Raw genomic sequence first — 17,565 nt, forward strand, 5'->3', positions numbered from 1 at the left:
GAAATTCTTCCCAGCCTTTGGCTCCTTCACTTCTTACCAAGCCCTGCTGCATGCAGTTTTAGGGGGTTGTGATCTCTTCTGGAGCTGTCTGGGCTACGTTATCAGGGGCAGCAGGAGCACTGGGGGTCTGTAGAGGGAAGGGCCAAGGAGGTTGCTTCTCCCTTGGGGTTCTGTTACACCCTTCTTCCCACGCTGTAGTGCACTGCCCATCTGTCTCGTGTTACCCATGAAAGCCAGGTGCTCTCCCAGACCTCTTTGGAGCAGTGTTCTCCCTGGGTGATGTGCATTTGACCCGATGCCTCTTGCTCCCATCTTTACCTCTCCCTCCCCGCTGCGCGTGCCTCAGGCTGCTCCTGTATCCCTGCACAGTGCAGGGTGACCTCATTGCAGCCTTCAGTACCTAAAGGGAGCCTACAAAGGAGGGGAATCAACTCTTGGAAAGGGGAGATAACAGCAGGACAAGGGAAAATGGTTGGAAGTTGAGGGAGGGCAGATGGAGGTTGGATGTCAGGGGGAAGTTCTGTATTGTGAGAGTGGTGAGGTGCTGGAACAGCTGCCCAGAGAGGCTGTGATGCCCCGTGCATCCCTGGAGGTGTTCAAGGCCAGGTTGGATGGGGCCCTGGGCAGCCTGGGCTGCTGTGAAATGTGGAGGTTGGTGGCCCTGCCTGAGGCAGGGGGTTGGGGCTTCGTGATCTTTGATGTCCCTTCCAACCCGGGCCGTTCTGTGTTTCTGTGAAGGATGGGGAAGAGGAGCCCCAGTCTTCGCCCTCTCCGACGCTGCCAGCAGGGGGGCCGACCCGGGGGGCTGCGACCTGCACCGCACGGAGCTGCGCGGGGCTGTGCGGGGCGGGGCGCCGGCGGTGCCGCTGCGCGGGGCGGTCCCGCAGCCTTCCTGCGCCCGACCACCTGATCCGCTCCGCCCGCCGCAGCCGCAGCCTTTGTGTGTGCGGTGCGGCGGTGCGGGATGGCGGCGGGAGGAGGGCGGCCGCCGGGCCCGGATTCCTCGCTGGAGCCCTACGTGCAGACCCGCATCTTCAAAATCATCGTCATCGGAGACTCCAACGTGGGCAAGACGTGTCTGACCTTCCGCTTCTGCGGGGGCACCTTCCCCGATAAGACCGAGGCCACCATCGGCGTGGACTTCAGGGAGAAGACGGTGGAGATCGAGGGGGAGCGCATCAAGGTGGGCCGCGGCGGCCCCGGCGGGCGGATCGCATCGGGCTCCGGAGGCGGCCGGCCCCGCACCGCCCGCGGGCTGCCCGAACGCCGGCTGCCTCCCGGGGGCCGTTCGGATTCGAGCCCGAGGGATGGGAACCGGGGAAGGTTTCTCATTGCGGAGACGTCTGCCGACCGTGTCACTGCTGCTTTTTGATGTTGGCTCGAGTCTGCGGGGGGTTTGAAGCGATGGCGCGGAGCGGAACGCCGCCGGCATCCGGCACGGCTGGGTGCTGAGCCGCCGGCTGGGCCGGAGCTGCTGGAGCTGTGCTCAGACGGCCGTGTGTCATGGAGCAGGTGGCTGCAGGGGCTCGCTGGAAGGTCGGGGCTCACACTGCCTGGTTGCAGGGGGCTTGACAGCTGTGATTTAACACTCAGAACTGGTGTTAGCAAGCGATAGGAGGATGCAATTCCAACAGAACTAGACCAGGACTGATTTGCTGTATGCAGACCAGCATCACAACTGTAAGAAGTGTATTAGCTCAGACCAGAGAGCTTTGACTGATGGATCAGAGCAGATCCACAGATGGGCTGCAGTTGGTACAAAACTGCCTCGGAAGCAGAGTTTGCAGCAGGTCTTGGCCTCCCCAGTGACACGGATCAGAACAAACAGCAGTCTGTGCAGCTGACAGGGAGGAGGCAAATACTGACAAATGGGGGATCAGAAGTTAAAGGACCGATCACATGAATGCAGAGCTAATGTCTGTTGATAAGAACTTCAGTTATGCTGTTAAACTGTCAGTGAATCTCTTTCTCTCCCCCTCTTTAGGAGGAGAGTTGTTCATTTCCCCCCCCTGCCTTCCCCGGTTCCACTCAACACCACCTATCTGTGTTGTGGTGAGCCTACTGCAGGCTGGCACAAAGCCTGCCTCGCTGCCACCAGCTTGTAATGGTTGTCAGGCTTTCTACTTCTTGGATGTGATTTGTGCTGCAGCAGGCAGGACTGGGAGGCAGTGCAGCAAATTGCACCTTCTGGGACCATCCCAGTGGGGAGGAGAGAGGGGGAGATGCACCCTCCTGCTCCTGCTGTGCCCAGAGTCAAGCAGTGTGGGATAAACAGGCATGGAAATGAAGGAGCAGTACCTCTTTGTTCCAGCACTTTTCCATGCTGAATGATTCTGGGCCAGGCGCTGTCACAGCCCAGAGTAGTTCATATAGAAAGCATTGACTTTGAGCAATTGGCAGTTCCATGCTTCAAGGCATTACTTACAAGAGCAAGCAGGACTTATAGAATCAGGCTTGCAGCCAGATGTGAGTTGGAAGGAGCCTTTGTAGGCTATCTGGTCTGACCCCCCTGCTTAAGCAAAGCCACGCACAGCAGGTTGCCCAGGACTGCATCCAGGCAGCTGTTGAACATCTCCAAGGAGGAGGATTCTGCAGCTCCTGTGGGCAGCCTGTGCCACTGCTCTGTCACCCACACAGCAAATAAGTGCTTCCTGATGTTCAGAAAGAACTCCAGCTGTTTTGGTTTGTGTCCACGTCTCTTCTGTCATCACTGGGGACCACTGAAAGGAGCCTGGCTTCTTTGCACCCTCTGTGCAGGTATTTATACCATTTATGACATAAGCTCTCTTCTCCATGCTGAAGAGTCCCGGCTCTCAGCCTGTCATGTGAGGGCTGCTCCAATCCCTTCATCATTTCAAGGCCGTTTTAATCTCCATTTCTCTCTTGTACTGGGCAGCCTAGACCTGGAGTGCTGGGTCCAGGCGTAATCTCACCAATGCCCACGAGAGGGGAAGGATCTCCTCCCTTGACCTACTGGCAATACTTTGCTTAATGCAGCCCAGGATATCATTAGCCAGCTTTGTCGTATGGACACGATGCTGGCTCATGTTCGAGTCAGTGCCCACCAAGACCCTGAGCTCCTCTTATTCCCAGCTGTGTGTCCGCTCAGTGTCCTGGGGTTGTCGAACTTCAGCAGGCTTCTGTCAGCCCGTTTCTCCAGCCTGCCCAGGTCCCTCTGGATGGCAGCACAGCCCCCTGGTGTATCTGCCACTCCTCCCACCTCGCCACCTCCTGGCTGGCTGAGGATGCACTGCTCCATCATCCAGATTGTCAGTGAAGATGCTGAACAGGAGCGGGCACAGTAATGACCCCTGTAACTGACCCCTAAACGGACTTTGCACCACCGATCACCACCCTCTGGTTTTGACCATCCAGCCAGTTTCTAATGCAATTTATTGCTCATCCGGCTTCATCAGTTTTTCTATGAGGATCTCAAGGCAGACAGGTATCAAAAGTAACATTCAAGTGTCCCCAGCCTTCTTTTTGTCACCTAAATACCTGGAAAAGCCATTCCTGGTGCCTTTAACATCTCTTGCCACATTCAGTGCCAGTTGTGTTTTTGCTTTCTAAACCACCTCTCTGTGGGTTCACATGGTGTCTGTATTCCTCTCAGGTCACTTGTCTCACTTTCCACCTTCCCTGTACTTCTCCTTGTACCTCCTGGCATTTTTGCCTGACTTCCTATTCATTCAGATGGACAGCTCTTGAGCTCAGAGGTGGATGTACATCACTATTAGCTAGCTTTCTTTGGTCCCTTTTTCCTACAGGGCCTTAATTCACAGGACTCTTTCAAGCAGATCTTTAAAAAGGCCCAAATCTGCTCTCACTGTTGTGGTCTTGCATTTTGCTCTGCTCCTTCTGCTCAGGATCCTGAACTCCACCACCTCATGGTTAATCACAGAATCACATTGATTGCAGAATCATGGAATCATAGGGGTTGGAAGGGACCTCCAGAGATCATTGTGTCCAACCCCCCTCCAAAGCAGGTTCCCAAATAGATGTCCAGGTGGGTCTTGAATATCTCCAGAGAAGGAGGACTCCACAACCTCCCTGGGCAATCAAAATAATTGATGAGATGCCTTTGACCTTGACAGCTGCCCTGCTGAAGCTGGCTCAGCAGAGCACCTTCCCCTCTTTTATCACTTGGGTCATGAAGTTGCCACCAATGCTCTCCAGGAATCTCACACTTTGTGCTCTGCTGTGTTGCCCCTCCAGCATACACAGGAATGGTTGGAGGCCTCCAGAAGGACCTGTGAATGTGAGGCTCTGCCCGTCTGCAGAGGGCCTCATCCAGTTCTTGTTCCTGGTCAGGCTGGAACTGCCCACTGCCCTATCTCCAGAGCTCTCTGCTCTTTAATCCCAACCCTTATTTCTCAGCTGCTTCCTCCCTCAGGCAGAGCTCCACGCAGGAATGCTGCTCTTTGCCCTGCCTCCTTCATGCGTACACCATTTTCAGGGTTCTCTTAACAGCATAGCATCAGGTGGGCCGACGTGTTAATCTATTGTGACATTTCTGAAAGGAGCAGTGCTTTGTGCACTTGGTGGTGGGGATGCTGGCTGAGCGCACCAGCCCAGCAATGCACTCCTGGGGAAGGTAAGTCATCGGGCTGGGACTTTTCTCCCTCAGAGCACAGGGATGAAAGCGTGCTGCCCACCGGTTGTCGGAGCAGCTGCAGCACACCTTCCTGCTGCAGCAAAATGCCTGCTCACTGGGCACCCGGCGCTCCAGCAGCCTCAAGAGCCCCGTGTTGTGCTTCTAGGTGCAGGTGTGGGACACGGCCGGGCAGGAGCGGTTCCGGAAGAGCATGGTGGAGCATTACTACCGCAACGTGCACGCCGTGGTCTTCGTGTATGACGTCACCAAGATGACATCATTCACCAACCTCAAGATGTGGATCGAGGAGTGCAACGGGCATGCCGTGTCCCCGCTCGTCCCCAAAGTGCTGGTAGGGAACAAGTGTGACTTGAAGGACCTGATCCAAGTGCCGTCCAGCATGGCCCTCAAATTTGCCGACGCTCACAACATGCTGTTGTTCGAAACCTCAGCCAAGGACCCTAAGGAGAGCCAGAACGTGGAGTCCATCTTCATGTGCCTGGCCTGTCGGCTGAAGGCGCAGAAATCGCTGCTCTATCGCGATGTGGAGAAGCGGCCGGGCCGGGCGCAGAAGCTGGAGCAGTCGCGCGACGCCCACGGTAAAAGCGCGTGTCCGTGCTGAGCGCCTTCAATAAAGTCTGTGCGGAGCCCTGCGCTCGGACTCGTTGCTTTGCTCGGCGCGCATGCGCGGCCGGAGCGGGGCGCATGCGCAGTGCGCGCCGCCGCCGCCATCATGAAGTAGGTTCGGTGGGGGGCGGGCGGGGGGTTCGCGCCCGGCCGGTGCTAACGGTGCCCATCGCCCTCAGCCCGCTGACCAAAGTGAAGCTGATCAACGAGCTGAACGCGCGGGAGGCGGAGCTGGGCGTGAGTGAAGCGGTGTCGTGGCACGCCGAGTACAAGGACAGCGCCTGGGTCTTCATCGGTACGTGTAGGCCGCGTGGGGGGGGCGGTGTGGAGGGCGTGAGGAGAGCGGCGGGAGGCTGTGCTGAGCCCTGAGCTGGGCTCCGTGCTGAGCCTTGAGCTGGTCTCTCTGATGAGCCCTGTTCTGGGGCTCCGTGCTGAGCCCGGTCGCCTCACATGGCTGCCCCCTCCCCTCCCTGCAGGCGGGCTGCCCTACCAGCTAACAGAGGGGGACGTCATCTGTGTGTTCTCGCAGTAAGTGCCCACCCCCTCCTCTTGCTGTGCCCCTATAGCCCTGCTCTGTGGCTGCTGATGGTGTGTTTCAGGTACGGGGAGGTGGTGAACATTAATCTGGTGCGGGATAAGAAGACCGGGAAGTCTAAAGGGTTTTGCTTTCTGTGCTATGAGGACCAGAGGAGCACCGTTCTTGCTGTTGATAACTTCAATGGGATCAAGGTGAGTGCTGGGGCTGCAGCAGCTCCTGGAGCACTGCATCACGTCAGGGAGGAGCTCCATCAGCCACTGGCCCACAGCACATGCTTTGCTGCCTCCTGTCCTAGATCAAAGGAAGGACGATCCGTGTGGACCACGTGGCCAACTATCGGCCTCCCAAGGATTCGGATGATTTGGATGATGTCACAAAAGCCCTCCATGCAAAGGGCTGCGGGGTGAAAACGCCACCTCATACGTCGTCAGATTCCTCGTTGGAGGATGACGACACGCCAGTCCAAAAGCAGAAAGGTGAAATGCATTTCTACCAGTCTTTACCCTGGGTGGGAGGATCTGTGTGGGTCTCAGGGACTCTTAGCTCAGCATACAGCAGGGATAGGTATCCTCTTGAAAAGAGATGCAACCCTAATGTCCAGGCTGTACTCTGTGGTCTGTGTCACACTGCCAGTATTTACCCTTATCTGTGATCATTGACCCCCACCCTCCAAAGATCCTAGTATGAAAGGATGTTGCAAGGGGGGAGAGGTGGATGGACAGTGGAGGACAGGGAGAAGAAAGGTTCAAAATAAAGCCCTTTTTTTTTTTATTAAAGAAAAAAAAAAAGCTGGTGCTCTGTAACAGAGCTTGTGGAGATGATGCTTGCAGGACTGTCCATCTCTAAAGACGAACCTTTTGTTTCAGATAAAGAGAAGAGTAAACATGATCGGCAAAAGCAGAGCTCTCAGGCTGCAAAGAGAGCAGCGTCTGCTGAAGAGGCACATCCGAGGATCAAGATTAAAAAGGAGAAGGAAGATCCTGGCTATGACCGATATGCTGGTGGGAGTCAGCAGTCCTGCAGTGAGTCTGAGAGGAAACATGCGAGCAGGACACAGCGAGATGAGGAGGAGCAGAGGCACCAGAGGTCTCTGGGGAGGAGAGGGGAAAAGAGCTCTCAGGAACACAGAGGGCAGAATGGTTCACGGGAGGAGAGAGGAGAGGTTAGCAGGAAGGGTGAGGGGCATGGCAGCCGGCGAGAAGAGTGTCCTGAAGGAAGCAGATCCAGGCACCGGTGGGAGAGCAGCACCAGAGAGCCCCATTCCAAGCACAGGGAGCGTGGTTCCACCAGAGATTCCAGCCATCGCTGAGCCCTGGTGCGAGCACCCTCTGGTCCACAGCTGTGCCCACCAAGAGACAGCTGCGCTCTGTGAGCTGCACCAGGAGCTGTCTGCAGCTTCCTGGTGTGTCCTTGAAGGTACCACAGCTGGTGGTGCGTCATCTCACACACAGCTTTGACTCGTTTGCTCCTCAGACAAGGCTTTCTTTGTGCTGTGGACTGGGATGTGAGCTCTGTCGCTGCCTCGCTCAGCCCTTCTGTGCAGTGGCATCTCACAGACAGTTGTGGAGGGGCTCACGGCGCAGCATGGGCAGTAGGGGTGCTGAGCAGCAGGATGCTATGGACCCCAAACTGCCCATGTTCAGTGGGAGCACCCCTGTCTGCAGCGGGGCCGGTGGGAGCCTGCAGGCGGGCATAAGTGCTTTGTGCCCCCAGCCTGTCCCACTGACTTTGTTTATGAGATGGACCTCCAAGGCTGTGCTGCTGAGCCATTGCTGTTCATGTTTTTTGTTGTAAACTCCTTTTAATAAAATTGATCCACTAACCAGAACAGACAACACTGGGAGCACCGCTTCTGTGTCGGGTTATCAGGGAAAGGTGAACTCTTTCGTTGTGCTGTTTGGACTGAACATCGACGGCAATGGAGAGAACGCAGCGATGACTTTGAGCCGCATCTGGTTGCTACCGGAGCCCTTGCTTCGCTGAGTAGCTTTCTCCGCCGTCTACCCAGTGGGTTTCGGGGTGATTTCAGTCGGTCTCGCAGCTGCAGCCCTCGCCCGTCTCCTCGCTCTCCGTTCTTAGCGGGCGGCGCTGATGGAACCGGAACTCCGAGAGCGAGCTGCTGGCGCCTCGCCGCCAGGGGGCGCCATCCGCCTGCAGTGCGTCGCAGTGCGCTTCCGGTTCCGGGCGCTTCTGGTTCCGGGGCGGGGCGAGGCGAGGCAGTGTCCGGCCCGGCGCGGCGGCGCGCTCCGCCATGCCATGTCCGCGCTGAACTGGAAACCCTTCGTGTATGGCGGGCTCGCCTCCATCGTGGCCGAATTTGGTGAGGTGTGGCGGGCGGGCGGCGGGCATCGGCGCGGGGCCGGCGGGGCGCTGACGGCCGCTCTCCCCGCAGGCACGTTCCCCGTGGACCTGACCAAGACGCGCCTGCAGGTGCAGGGCCAGAGCGCCGATGCGCGGTTCCGCGAGGTGCGTTACCGCGGCATGTTCCACGCCCTGTTCCGCATCTGCCGCGAGGAGGGCGGCCGCGCCCTCTATTCGGGGTAAGCACGGAGCCGGGGGGGGCTGAGGGGCTGCGCGGGGCCGGCGGCGGTGTGAGGGCGGTGTGTCGGCGTCGCTGCGGGATGGTCACGGCACAAGGCGCCTCTCGGCGGCCGGCGCTGCGCCCCGTGGTGCCGCCCTGCTGGGAGCTTCAGCTGCCGCCGTTTGCTCCCTCGCTCAGGATCGCCCCTGCGCTGCTGAGACAGGCGTCCTACGGCACCATCAAGATCGGCATCTACCAGAGCCTGAAGCGGCTGTTCGTGGAGCGCCTGGAAGGTCTGTGGTAGGAACGTGGTGCAGCTCCTCTGCCAGACATCCGCGGCGCGGTGCTGCATGCTCTGTTCTGTGTGGGTTTGCTCGTTCCTTTCCCTGCCCTTCCCGGCTCTGGTTCTTCAAGAGATGGAGTTCTCGCTTCGTGCCGTGTGGCTGTGTTACATGCAGGGATAGGCTGCAGCACCAGTTGGAATCTCACTGCACTTGACGCCGCCCACAGTTACAGAAATGGTCCGTAAGCTGAACATGCTTTCCCCAGCTTTCATCTTTGTTTTGCAGCATCAGATCCCAGGAAACCTCCAGTGTACTGACAGAGGCCCATCTCTTCTCATTAGCTTCAGGAAAGATGTCATATGTATCTTTATTACTTGAAGGGAGTGTATAAACAGGAGTGGGAACAGCTGTTTACGAGGGTGGATAGTGATAGGACAGGGGCGAATGGTTTTAAACTGAGATGGGGAGGGTTAGGTTGCGTATTAGGAGGAAGTTTTTCCCCCAGAGGGTGGTGAGGCACTGGAACAGGTTGCCCAAGGAGTCTGTGGATGCCCCATCCCTGCAGGCATTCAAGGCCAGGCTGGAGGTGGCTCTGGGCAGCCTGGGCTGCTGGTTGGTGACCCTGCACACAGCAGGGGGTTGGAACTGGATGAGCACTGTGCACCTTTGCAACCCAGATCATTCTGTGATTTTGTGGTATCCCAGCTGTGCTCCCTGCACTGCTCTGTGTTACTTGGGTTGTAACCTTCACTAGGAAGCCTTTCCTGTTGTCCTCTTGAAGTCCTTCTGCTGGAATACAGCAGCTCTGGTTAGGAAGTTGTCCAATTCATGAGCTTTTGCAGTGATTAAAGAGATAAGAAACAGTGTGTACTCTTGACTCTGGTGACAGGAACCTCCGTTGCTCTTACTTGTATGATAGTAGAGCTGCCAAAGTTGAAGATTTCTTTACTGAAGGAGCTGCACGTGCAGTTCTATTATCCTGTCCCATCATGAGTGAATACTTTATGATGTTCAGCCTGGGAAAGTGAGGTGTGAGATTCACACCAGCGAGAGGACCAGGTGTGCAATGCACTAGGCCTGTTTTCCAGGGGCTGTTCTCTTCTTGAGTGACGCCTCTCCCTGCGGATGGTTCTGTGCGTGTGCTCTGGGCTGCCCACCTCACTTGTTGCAGCATTTCCAGTTGTGAGTACTGTTGTTTGAATGTTTGTCTCCCTACAGGCCTGGGGCAGCACGTGGCCTGGTCTCCTCTGGGAAGTGCTGTGGTCAGTACCAGCAAAGGGCCTTTTTTCCAATATAACCATCAATCTAATACTGGACCTGGAAATCTTGGATTTTTTTCCTTCTCTGGAACTAATTGCCTCTAACTTTCTCTGCCTGGATCGTCTACTCTCTATTTTTCAGGGAGGCTGCATATTCTGAGTGTGGCCAGCTGGCTCCAAATTAAAACTAATTGATGTCAGATTGCCTTGAGAAGTGTTTAGTTGCCCCTCCGTCTTGCCATTATCCATTATGAGAAATGCATCCCTGGGCGCTGAGATCTCAGATGATTGTTTAGCACTTTCTTGTGTAGCAGCCCTTTATTTGTCTGATCATCTAGATTGGCAGTCAGACCTGCTTCTCTCTGACAGCGTGTTGCTGTTTCAGCCTCTGCTTTTTGTCTCTGGCAGCTGCAGATAGGTCTGCTGTCAGCTGGTGGTGAATGGCCAGTTTCTGCTTGTGCAGCTTCACCATGTGATTTGTGAATTTAGCTTTTGTGTTCTTTCCAGAGCTGCTTGCTCAGTGCAGCGCCTTCTCTTCAGACCTTTAGGACCTGACTTTCTTTTCTCGATTGCAGATGAAACGTTGCTAATCAATGTAATCTGTGGAGTGGTTTCAGGGGTGATCTCCTCTGCCCTTGCCAATCCGACAGATGTGCTGAAGGTAAGAAGTGTGTGTGCCCAGTGAGCCCAGTGCAGTTTGTCACATGCTCCTGCTTTCTAACAAAGCTGCATCTCTCCCAGCTGCAGTGAGGTGCTCTCTAAGCCACTGCTGACATTAGTTCTGCTCATTTGGGCTTGTTATGAATGGGAGTTGCTCTCTTGTTCCTTTGTGCCAGGAAATCAATTGAGCTCATCGCCTGCTGATGCTGTGCCCCTCACTTGCACATTTCTTTCAGATTCGAATGCAAGCTCAAGGCAGTTTGTTCCAGGGTGGCATGATAGGCAGCTTCATCGACATCTACCAGCAAGAGGGCACCCGAGGCCTCTGGAGGGTGAGCACCACTGCTGGCAACCCCTCACCTCCACTAGCATGAGAATTAAAAGCTTCCTCAACTTGTTTGCTGCTCCTTCTCTGAGCCCAAGTGCAGCTCTTGAGGAGAACTGTGAGCCAGGGGAGGCAGTGAAGTCCTTCTCCTCGTTAGCAGGCAAACGGAAGCATGTCTGTGTGGAGATTGGGTCTGTGCTGTGGCAGTGTCAGCACTGGGCCAGTCAGACCTGGTCAGAGCAGTATGTAGGTCTGGGCAGGTAGATTGGGACTTCTGTGGTATGGGATCTTTTCTGGTGTTGAAATTTCAGTATGCTGGTGAGGAAAAGTGAATTATAGCCTTATTCCTTTGTGGGCTAGAGAGAAGCAGATCTGGTTAATCTGGCTGTAGTAAAACTGCTAGGGAGGAGGATGGAGGAGTCCTCCTTGGCTTTGGAGGTACAGTGGGAGACAGGGAGCAAGCTCTACCTCAAGCTTCAGCTGCAAGGTGGGATGATGAGGGTACCAGGTGTCCTGTCAAGAGAAAGACAAGAGAGGAGGCTGGGAAGAGGTGTTATGCCAGCTGTGGGTCTCAAGGCAGCAGTTCATGCTTGTGACTGACGTTTGTGTTCTGCAGGGTGTTGTTCCAACAGCCCAGAGAGCTGCCATTGTGGTTGGGGTGGAACTGCCAGTCTACGACATCACCAAGAAGCACTTGATTCTGTCAGGCCTGATGGGTGATACAATCTTTACCCACTTTGTGTGAGTATTTGCTGCGGTTGCTGCGCTCTCCAAGCTTGGCAGTGTGTGAGGCAGAGAAGCAAGGTGGGATTTGGAGATCTGTTTATAGAGCAAGAGCTCTGGAGCTGCCAAGAACAAGCTCAGTGCTTCTGAGGGATCTGCTGTGTTGACTGGAGCAGCTATGGGTGCCCAGAAAGCATCCCTAGAGAGACCTCCCTGGAGAAGGAACGTGGCAGAAATCCTTCTGGTGAAGTGAAATAAAAGCTTGAATTCAGTTCCCTGGTTACCAGAAATGCCATTGCTCCGTTTTGCTGCCACGGTGTGAACCTGGCAGGATTCTAGGTGTGATGAATGGTAGCAGAAGGTGAAAGAGCTGCTCCAGTCCGAGGTTCTCCTCTACAGAAGATGTCAGATTGCAGGCACTATCAGAGTTTTATGAAACAAACAGTTGCAAAACTGATACTGGAAGAATACACTGAGCAATCTGACCTAGTTTTGAAGTCAGCCCTGCTCTGAACAGGGGGTAGATTAGAAACTTCCCAAAGTCTTTCTTCACCTACATTTTCCTATTATTCTTTTAGCAGACACTTTAGCTGGAGGTGTTCAGTGCTTCTGTTGGGTTTACCTGCTGTGGGCTGAAGGTGACAAGCACTAGACCATGTGTGCAGGGAGGAGACTGCATGCTCCCTATGGCTGCCTTTGGTCTTCCTCCTTCCCTGCCACGAAGAAATGTTTGCTTTGGGGAGAAGGATGTGCATTTCCAAGAGCCTGCCTTCAGGTCTGTGTCACCCTGTCAGCACTTGCTGGACTGCAGACAGCCCTGTGGAGACCTGGCAGTGGGCTCTGGCAGGATCTTCATCAGATGGAGCTGAGCATTTTGCTTCCTTAGCTCTCTGAGTCTCAGTGTGTGCTATTGGTTCTGGGTGGGAGCAGACAGGACAGCTAATGTTTATTGCTGAATGCCTTTCGTGGAATTGAAAAGTACTCTTGTGCCTGTCTGAGCTCAGAGCTATTTCTCTCTAATGTTCTGGTACATCTAGGTCCAGTTTTACATGTGGGCTGGCAGGAGCAATTGCCTCCAACCCTGTGGATGTGGTGCGGACACGGATGATGAACCAGCGAGCGATAGTGGGCAGTGTGGAGCTCTACAAGGGCACTCTGGATGGTCTTGTGAAGGTAAGGAGGTGACACAGGTGGGCAAAACGCTGTTTTTAGGAGGCTGGCTGCTGTTAAAACATGGGCTGGGTGAGCAGACAGTGAGGTGTGTTGAAAACTGGCTGAATGGCCGAGCCCAGAGCGTGGTGGTGTTCTCACAGCAGAGCTCCTCTTTGGCTCTACAGAGTCTGTGACTGATCCTAAGTTGAGTGATAACTGATCTGTCTCTTCTTTCCTCCCAGACATGGAAGAGTGAAGGGTTCTTTGCACTCTATAAAGGTTTCTGGCCTAACTGGCTTCGGCTTGGTCCCTGGAACATCATTGTATCCTTCACTATGCTGCTGGGAGGTGATGAGTGTGGGCAAGCAGGGGAAGACTGAGCTGTAAATGGAAGTTCAGAGCAGATCCCCTGTTAGGCTTGGACAGACATTGACTGCAGGTGCTTCGAGTGCCAAAAAGCACCACTGGCTGTGGCTGCTCCTTCTGACAGCTCTGTGGTGGTTTATGCAGGGACTTGCAGTGCAGCAGCACAAGCATTTTCCTGTAAAGTGAGTGCTTTCGAGTGCGTGGCTTTAAGCTTTCCATTGAGCCTGAGCTGCTGCAGTCGCAGCAGTTTCAAGATTGGCTTCTGCTTTAGGAGGGAAGCCTGGGGAATATTCTTCTCCTGAGACAGGTGCTGACCTGCTCTGCAGCTCAGTCACAGCTGTGTTGCTGTACTGGTTTCTTCATTCCCTCTGATGTGGTGTATAGAATTTGTTTTAAAGAAGTTCCTGCTTAGAAAAACCCAGTTGGAGTGATTTCCCTTTCCTAGTGGTCCAGGCAAGCCTTGGCCACCTTGATTTTTGGGTCAGTTTCTTCCCTCTCCTGGTAGCCTCCTTCCACAGCTCTCTTCCATCTGTACAAATCACTTTATGCTGCCTGGAAGAGGGGGATTCCCCTGTTGGTTTTCAGCTATGCTATGCTGATCTGCCTGCCTTGCCTTGTGGGGTTTGGCCTGGTTATGAGGGAGGTGCATTGCAGTTGCTGGATGTATTTGGCCTAATTCCTTGACTTTCCCTTCAGTTTTTTATCACATATGAGCAACTGAAGCGACTTCCATTCTGAGAGCTAGCTTCATTCCACGAGTGTCATCTTCAAGGCTCACAGCAGTGTTTTGCTGCAGCCTTCATTTCACCATCCCCACGTTTTGATGTTTTGTTACATGTGGGTCTGGATTCTCCTCCTCCCCCACATTTGTGGTCCCTGAAGGTTGGTTCTGGCTGAAGTGTAACTGGGAGGCTGATGGCAGGTACTGCATGCTTTGTTCCACACAGAGGCGAGTGTTCACTGTGCACGAGTGTCTGGGCCTGAAGCAATATCTTCTGTGAAGATCTGTGCATTCCAGTGGCCTTTTGATGCAGCTGTGGTTTGTTTGACTCACGTACTTTGTTCTGCCATACCTGTGGGGCAAGGCTGGAAGCTGGACAGGGGTGCTGTCATGTTTTCCTGTAACCTCATTAAATTATTTATTGACTGGATGGCATGAGTTCGTGTTTGTGCAGACTTAGCATAGGTATATTTTTTCAGAGCAGATGCTGTGTCTGTCCTTGGAAACATAAGGGTTTTTTTCCAGCACACCATATATCCTTTTTTTCCCCCCTAAATACATTATTTTTTCTTCAGTCTTCAAACTTCATTGCCATGAATGCATTTCTAAAAGACAGCTGGATAGTCAGGAAATGATGGTGCCATAAAAGCAGCTTTTATCCCTCCTTCCTTCCTCCTCTGTGGGAGAGCTTTGGTCTGGATGAAGGTTCCGTGTGATGTGCAGCAATGCTTCCTGCTTGAGACTGCTGCAAAGTGACCTCTGTGCAGATTGCACAAGGGATGTTCAGCCAAACAAAGGAGAGAGGCAGATATGGGTGGTTCTGTAGGGACCTGGTTGAATGCATGAGGAAGGTGAGGCCTCTGGACTCGTGGACTTGAATAGTGCCATGAATGGAGGTGATCCTACAAGGCTGGAGGGTCAGTTCCAGAGGTAAACTGCAAGCTACCAGGGGCTGGGAGCAGAGGATCGAAAGCAAACGATGTTTGCATGCTTCAGCTTGCCTTACTCTTGAAAAGCATTCTGAATATTCAAAGTAAAGACGTAGAGATGTGATGGGTCAGTGTGAATCCATTGGAGAGAAGAATGTTAACAGTAATTCTACACATTCGTTTGGCTTCCTTCATGTTTCTGTAGCTTGAGTTCTGGAGCAGAGCCTTCTGTGCAGCTGTGCTGGTGGTTGTAATTTCCTTGCTGACAGCCATTGCTGTCCCATCTTTGTTCTTCAGGAGCAAAGCTCTACAAGCAGCTCCTCAGAAATGCATGAAGTGTATTTGTGGCCTCTTATGGGTTTTTGGCTTTGTTTTTTCTGATGTGAAGTGCTGGGGGGAGGCTCTTCTTTCCACCCTCGGCACCTACATCCTGCCCTGTGCCATGCTCTGCCTTTGGCTGCCTTCTCAGCTGTACCCTGACCTTGGTTGTGCTCAGCCTCTCCTGAGCAGCCCGCTCGCCTTGGTTGCTATTTGACTGAGGAAGGCTGAAGCCTTCCCTGTTTCCTGGCAGCTCTGGTTTTTCCGCTTCTTGGTCCAGGAGAGGCAGCTTTATTTAAAGGGCTCAGTGTTATTTCTTTGGTCCCTATGGGATGAGGCTGCTGTAGTTCTGGCAATGACCCTGCAGAAGCCTCATGAGCTGTACCACCTGTACATCTTGGTGGGCTTTTCTCCTTTATCTGCACCTGTGTCAAAGCCAGGCACTGGCTCTGCTCAGGTCCTTAGCGCTTGGCTGGGCTGCTCAGCTCCCTGCCTGCCACCACAGCAGAACCACTGGACAAGGGGGAGTGATCAGGGCGTGATCCTGTTGCTGAAATGGACCACAGCCCCCAGGCAGGTCTCGTGGTTGCAGTAGGAGATGATGGAGAGGCCGACAGCAGCATGGGCTGCCCTGGAATGGAAGATGCTGAAACACCCTGTGCAGGGGGCTGCTGCCCTGCTGGTGGGGCAGGGAGCCAGGGGAGCAGGAGTGGGCTGTTAGGGAGGAGAGTGGCGTCAGCCCAGCCTCACACAGCCTTCCTGTTCAGGGCTCTGAGCTCACCCTCCTGCTCTCGGGTTGTCTGGAAACGTGGCACGAGGGGAGGGACCTCCGTGGGCACAGCGGGTGCTGTGAGTGCATCGGTCCCTTCTGGCACAGCAGAACTCTGCTCTGCAGCCTGAGGCACCACCTGGAGAGCGAGGTGCTGCACTCACAGCCGCCCATTGCCTGCTTACTGAGCTGTGCCTACTGAGAAGCCCCAGGTGAGGAATGCTCTAGGGTCGTGCTGTGGACATACCATCTTTGGGTTGTGCCCCGCAGTGCCAGACATGGCTAGCTTGGCTATGGGAATCATCCTTGCTGTGCTGGCTCCGCTCATCATCGCTGCCAACGTGCTGGTGGCCATTGCCCTCCTTCGCCTTATCTGGAAGACCGGCTACAAGGGACACTATTTTGTCCTTAATCTTGCTGCTGCAGATGCCATAGTTGGTTTGTCGGTTGTAGGTCTGGTCAGAGGGGAGTTCTTTGAGCACGTTCATCCCAAGCAGATCTTCTGTGTCCTGCGAATGGCTTTTGTGACATCCTCTTCTGCTGCTTCTATCCTGTCCCTGACCCTGGTCGCGTGTTACAGGCACCTGGCAATCAGAAAGCCTTTCCACTATCACCAGCTGGTCACGGGCACGCGGGTAGCGCTGCACTTGGTGGCGCTCTGGCTGCTTGCTGGTATCGTTGGCTTTCTCCCACTCCTTATCCCAGGCTTTCGGAAGATCTCCCTCGAGGAAAAATGCTCCTTCTTCAGGGTCTTCCACCTCAGCTACATTCTCATTATCTCCTGCATGGGCTTCTTTCCAGTCCTGTTTCTCTTCGTTTACCTCTACTGTGACATGTTGAAAATTGCCTCTGTGCACGTGCAACAAATCCGGGAAGCGGAACGTGCGGGGTTGGCCAGGGGCAGCACCAGTGACATGAAGGCCATGCGCACCGTGGCCATGCTGGTCGGCTGCTTTGTGCTGTCCTGGCTGCCATTTTTCATCGCTGGCATCGTGCAAATTGTGTGTACCAAGTGCTTCCATTACAGAGTCATTGAGAGCTACCTCTGGCTGTTGGGACTGTGCAACTCCCTCCTGAACCCCTTGCTCTACTCCTACCGGCAGAAGGACGTGCGGCAGCAGCTCTCCCAGCTGGCTGCTGGTGTGAAGAGGAAAGTCCTTCATTTGGGGAAGGGTTGCTGTTTCCCCAGCAGAGGGACCGAGTCCATTCCTGCTGTGTCGTGCTTGCAGCTCCAGGATTGATGTGGTTAGGAGTGGCTACCGTTGGCTTTCTTTCCAGCTTGTCTCCTTCACCAGGACTGTGAACCTGAGGGCTGCCAGCTGTGGAATAGATCCTATATGGGGTAGGACAGCTCTGCGTGCTTAGACACAGCACAACCAGCACAGCCAGTTCTGCACCAGCTCCAGGGCACCCCAAATTGCAGGTGCGTGGCACATGTTGAATTTTGCTTGGAGAGCTTCAGCAAGAGCAGCTTAGTGTCCGGTGGGACCAAGCCTTCCACAGACTGAGATCACTCACTTTTCACCTGGCTGTCCCCAGCCCAGACCTGAGAGCCTTCTGCTGTCCCTTCTGCCTTGCAGCACAGCTGTCTGGGCCAGTTTCCCCACCAGCACATGGGGCAGGGCTGCTCTCACTGTGTTGGCTCTGTCGCTCCCTATCACTGCCTTACCTAAACCAAACTTGCAATCCAACACATGCAATCTGGGCTGTCCCTCAAACCATCCTCTGATTAGGATCGATCTTAGAGGCAGAGGTGAGGGGTCTGGGGTCTCTGCTGTA

General features: G+C 54.5%; 4 protein-coding genes across 5 annotated transcripts; all 4 read left to right on the forward strand.

Moving 5' to 3' along the window:
- The first annotated feature begins 936 nt into the window (after positions 1-936).
- Positions 937-5,248, forward strand: RAB33A (RAB33A, member RAS oncogene family). Its single transcript, XM_042886469.1, has 2 exons — positions 937-1,183; positions 4,761-5,248. The coding sequence occupies exons 1-2, from the start codon at positions 965-967 to the stop codon at positions 5,214-5,216; spliced, it is 675 nt and encodes a 224-aa protein (XP_042742403.1). The 5' UTR covers positions 937-964; the 3' UTR covers positions 5,217-5,248.
- A 37-nt stretch (positions 5,249-5,285) lies between these two features.
- Positions 5,286-7,594, forward strand: RBMX2 (RNA binding motif protein X-linked 2). Its single transcript, XM_042886431.1, has 6 exons — positions 5,286-5,332; positions 5,401-5,516; positions 5,698-5,749; positions 5,821-5,950; positions 6,055-6,235; positions 6,626-7,594. The coding sequence occupies exons 1-6, from the start codon at positions 5,328-5,330 to the stop codon at positions 7,066-7,068; spliced, it is 927 nt and encodes a 308-aa protein (XP_042742365.1). The 5' UTR covers positions 5,286-5,327; the 3' UTR covers positions 7,069-7,594.
- Positions 7,595-7,970: 376 nt separating this feature from the next.
- Positions 7,971-14,200, forward strand: SLC25A14 (solute carrier family 25 member 14). 2 transcript variants are annotated; one of them, XM_042886458.1, is made up of 9 exons: positions 7,971-8,079; positions 8,152-8,299; positions 8,479-8,573; positions 10,399-10,484; positions 10,720-10,815; positions 11,425-11,549; positions 12,569-12,704; positions 12,926-13,006; positions 13,746-14,200. In XM_042886458.1, the coding sequence occupies exons 1-9, from the start codon at positions 8,016-8,018 to the stop codon at positions 13,785-13,787; spliced, it is 873 nt and encodes a 290-aa protein (XP_042742392.1). In that variant the 5' UTR covers positions 7,971-8,015; the 3' UTR covers positions 13,788-14,200. The 2 variants fall into 2 exon arrangements, 1 of the variants encoding a protein (XP_042742392.1); XR_006181543.1 differs by lacking the exon at positions 7,971-8,079 and having other exon boundaries at positions 8,157-8,299; positions 13,746-13,886; positions 13,997-14,200.
- Positions 14,201-15,827: 1,627 nt separating this feature from the next.
- On the forward strand, positions 15,828-17,531 carry GPR119 (G protein-coupled receptor 119). Its single transcript, XM_042886457.1, has one exon. It carries the CDS (start codon positions 16,065-16,067, stop codon positions 17,025-17,027), a length of 963 nt encoding a protein of 320 aa, XP_042742391.1. The 5' UTR covers positions 15,828-16,064; the 3' UTR covers positions 17,028-17,531.
- Positions 17,532-17,565: the final 34 nt, after the last annotated feature.

This window comes from Lagopus leucura, unplaced genomic scaffold (genome assembly GCF_019238085.1).
Source record: "Lagopus leucura isolate 7727_CA_CO unplaced genomic scaffold, USGS_WTPT01 Super-Scaffold_100057, whole genome shotgun sequence".
Lineage (NCBI taxonomy): Eukaryota > Metazoa > Chordata > Aves > Galliformes > Phasianidae > Lagopus > Lagopus leucura.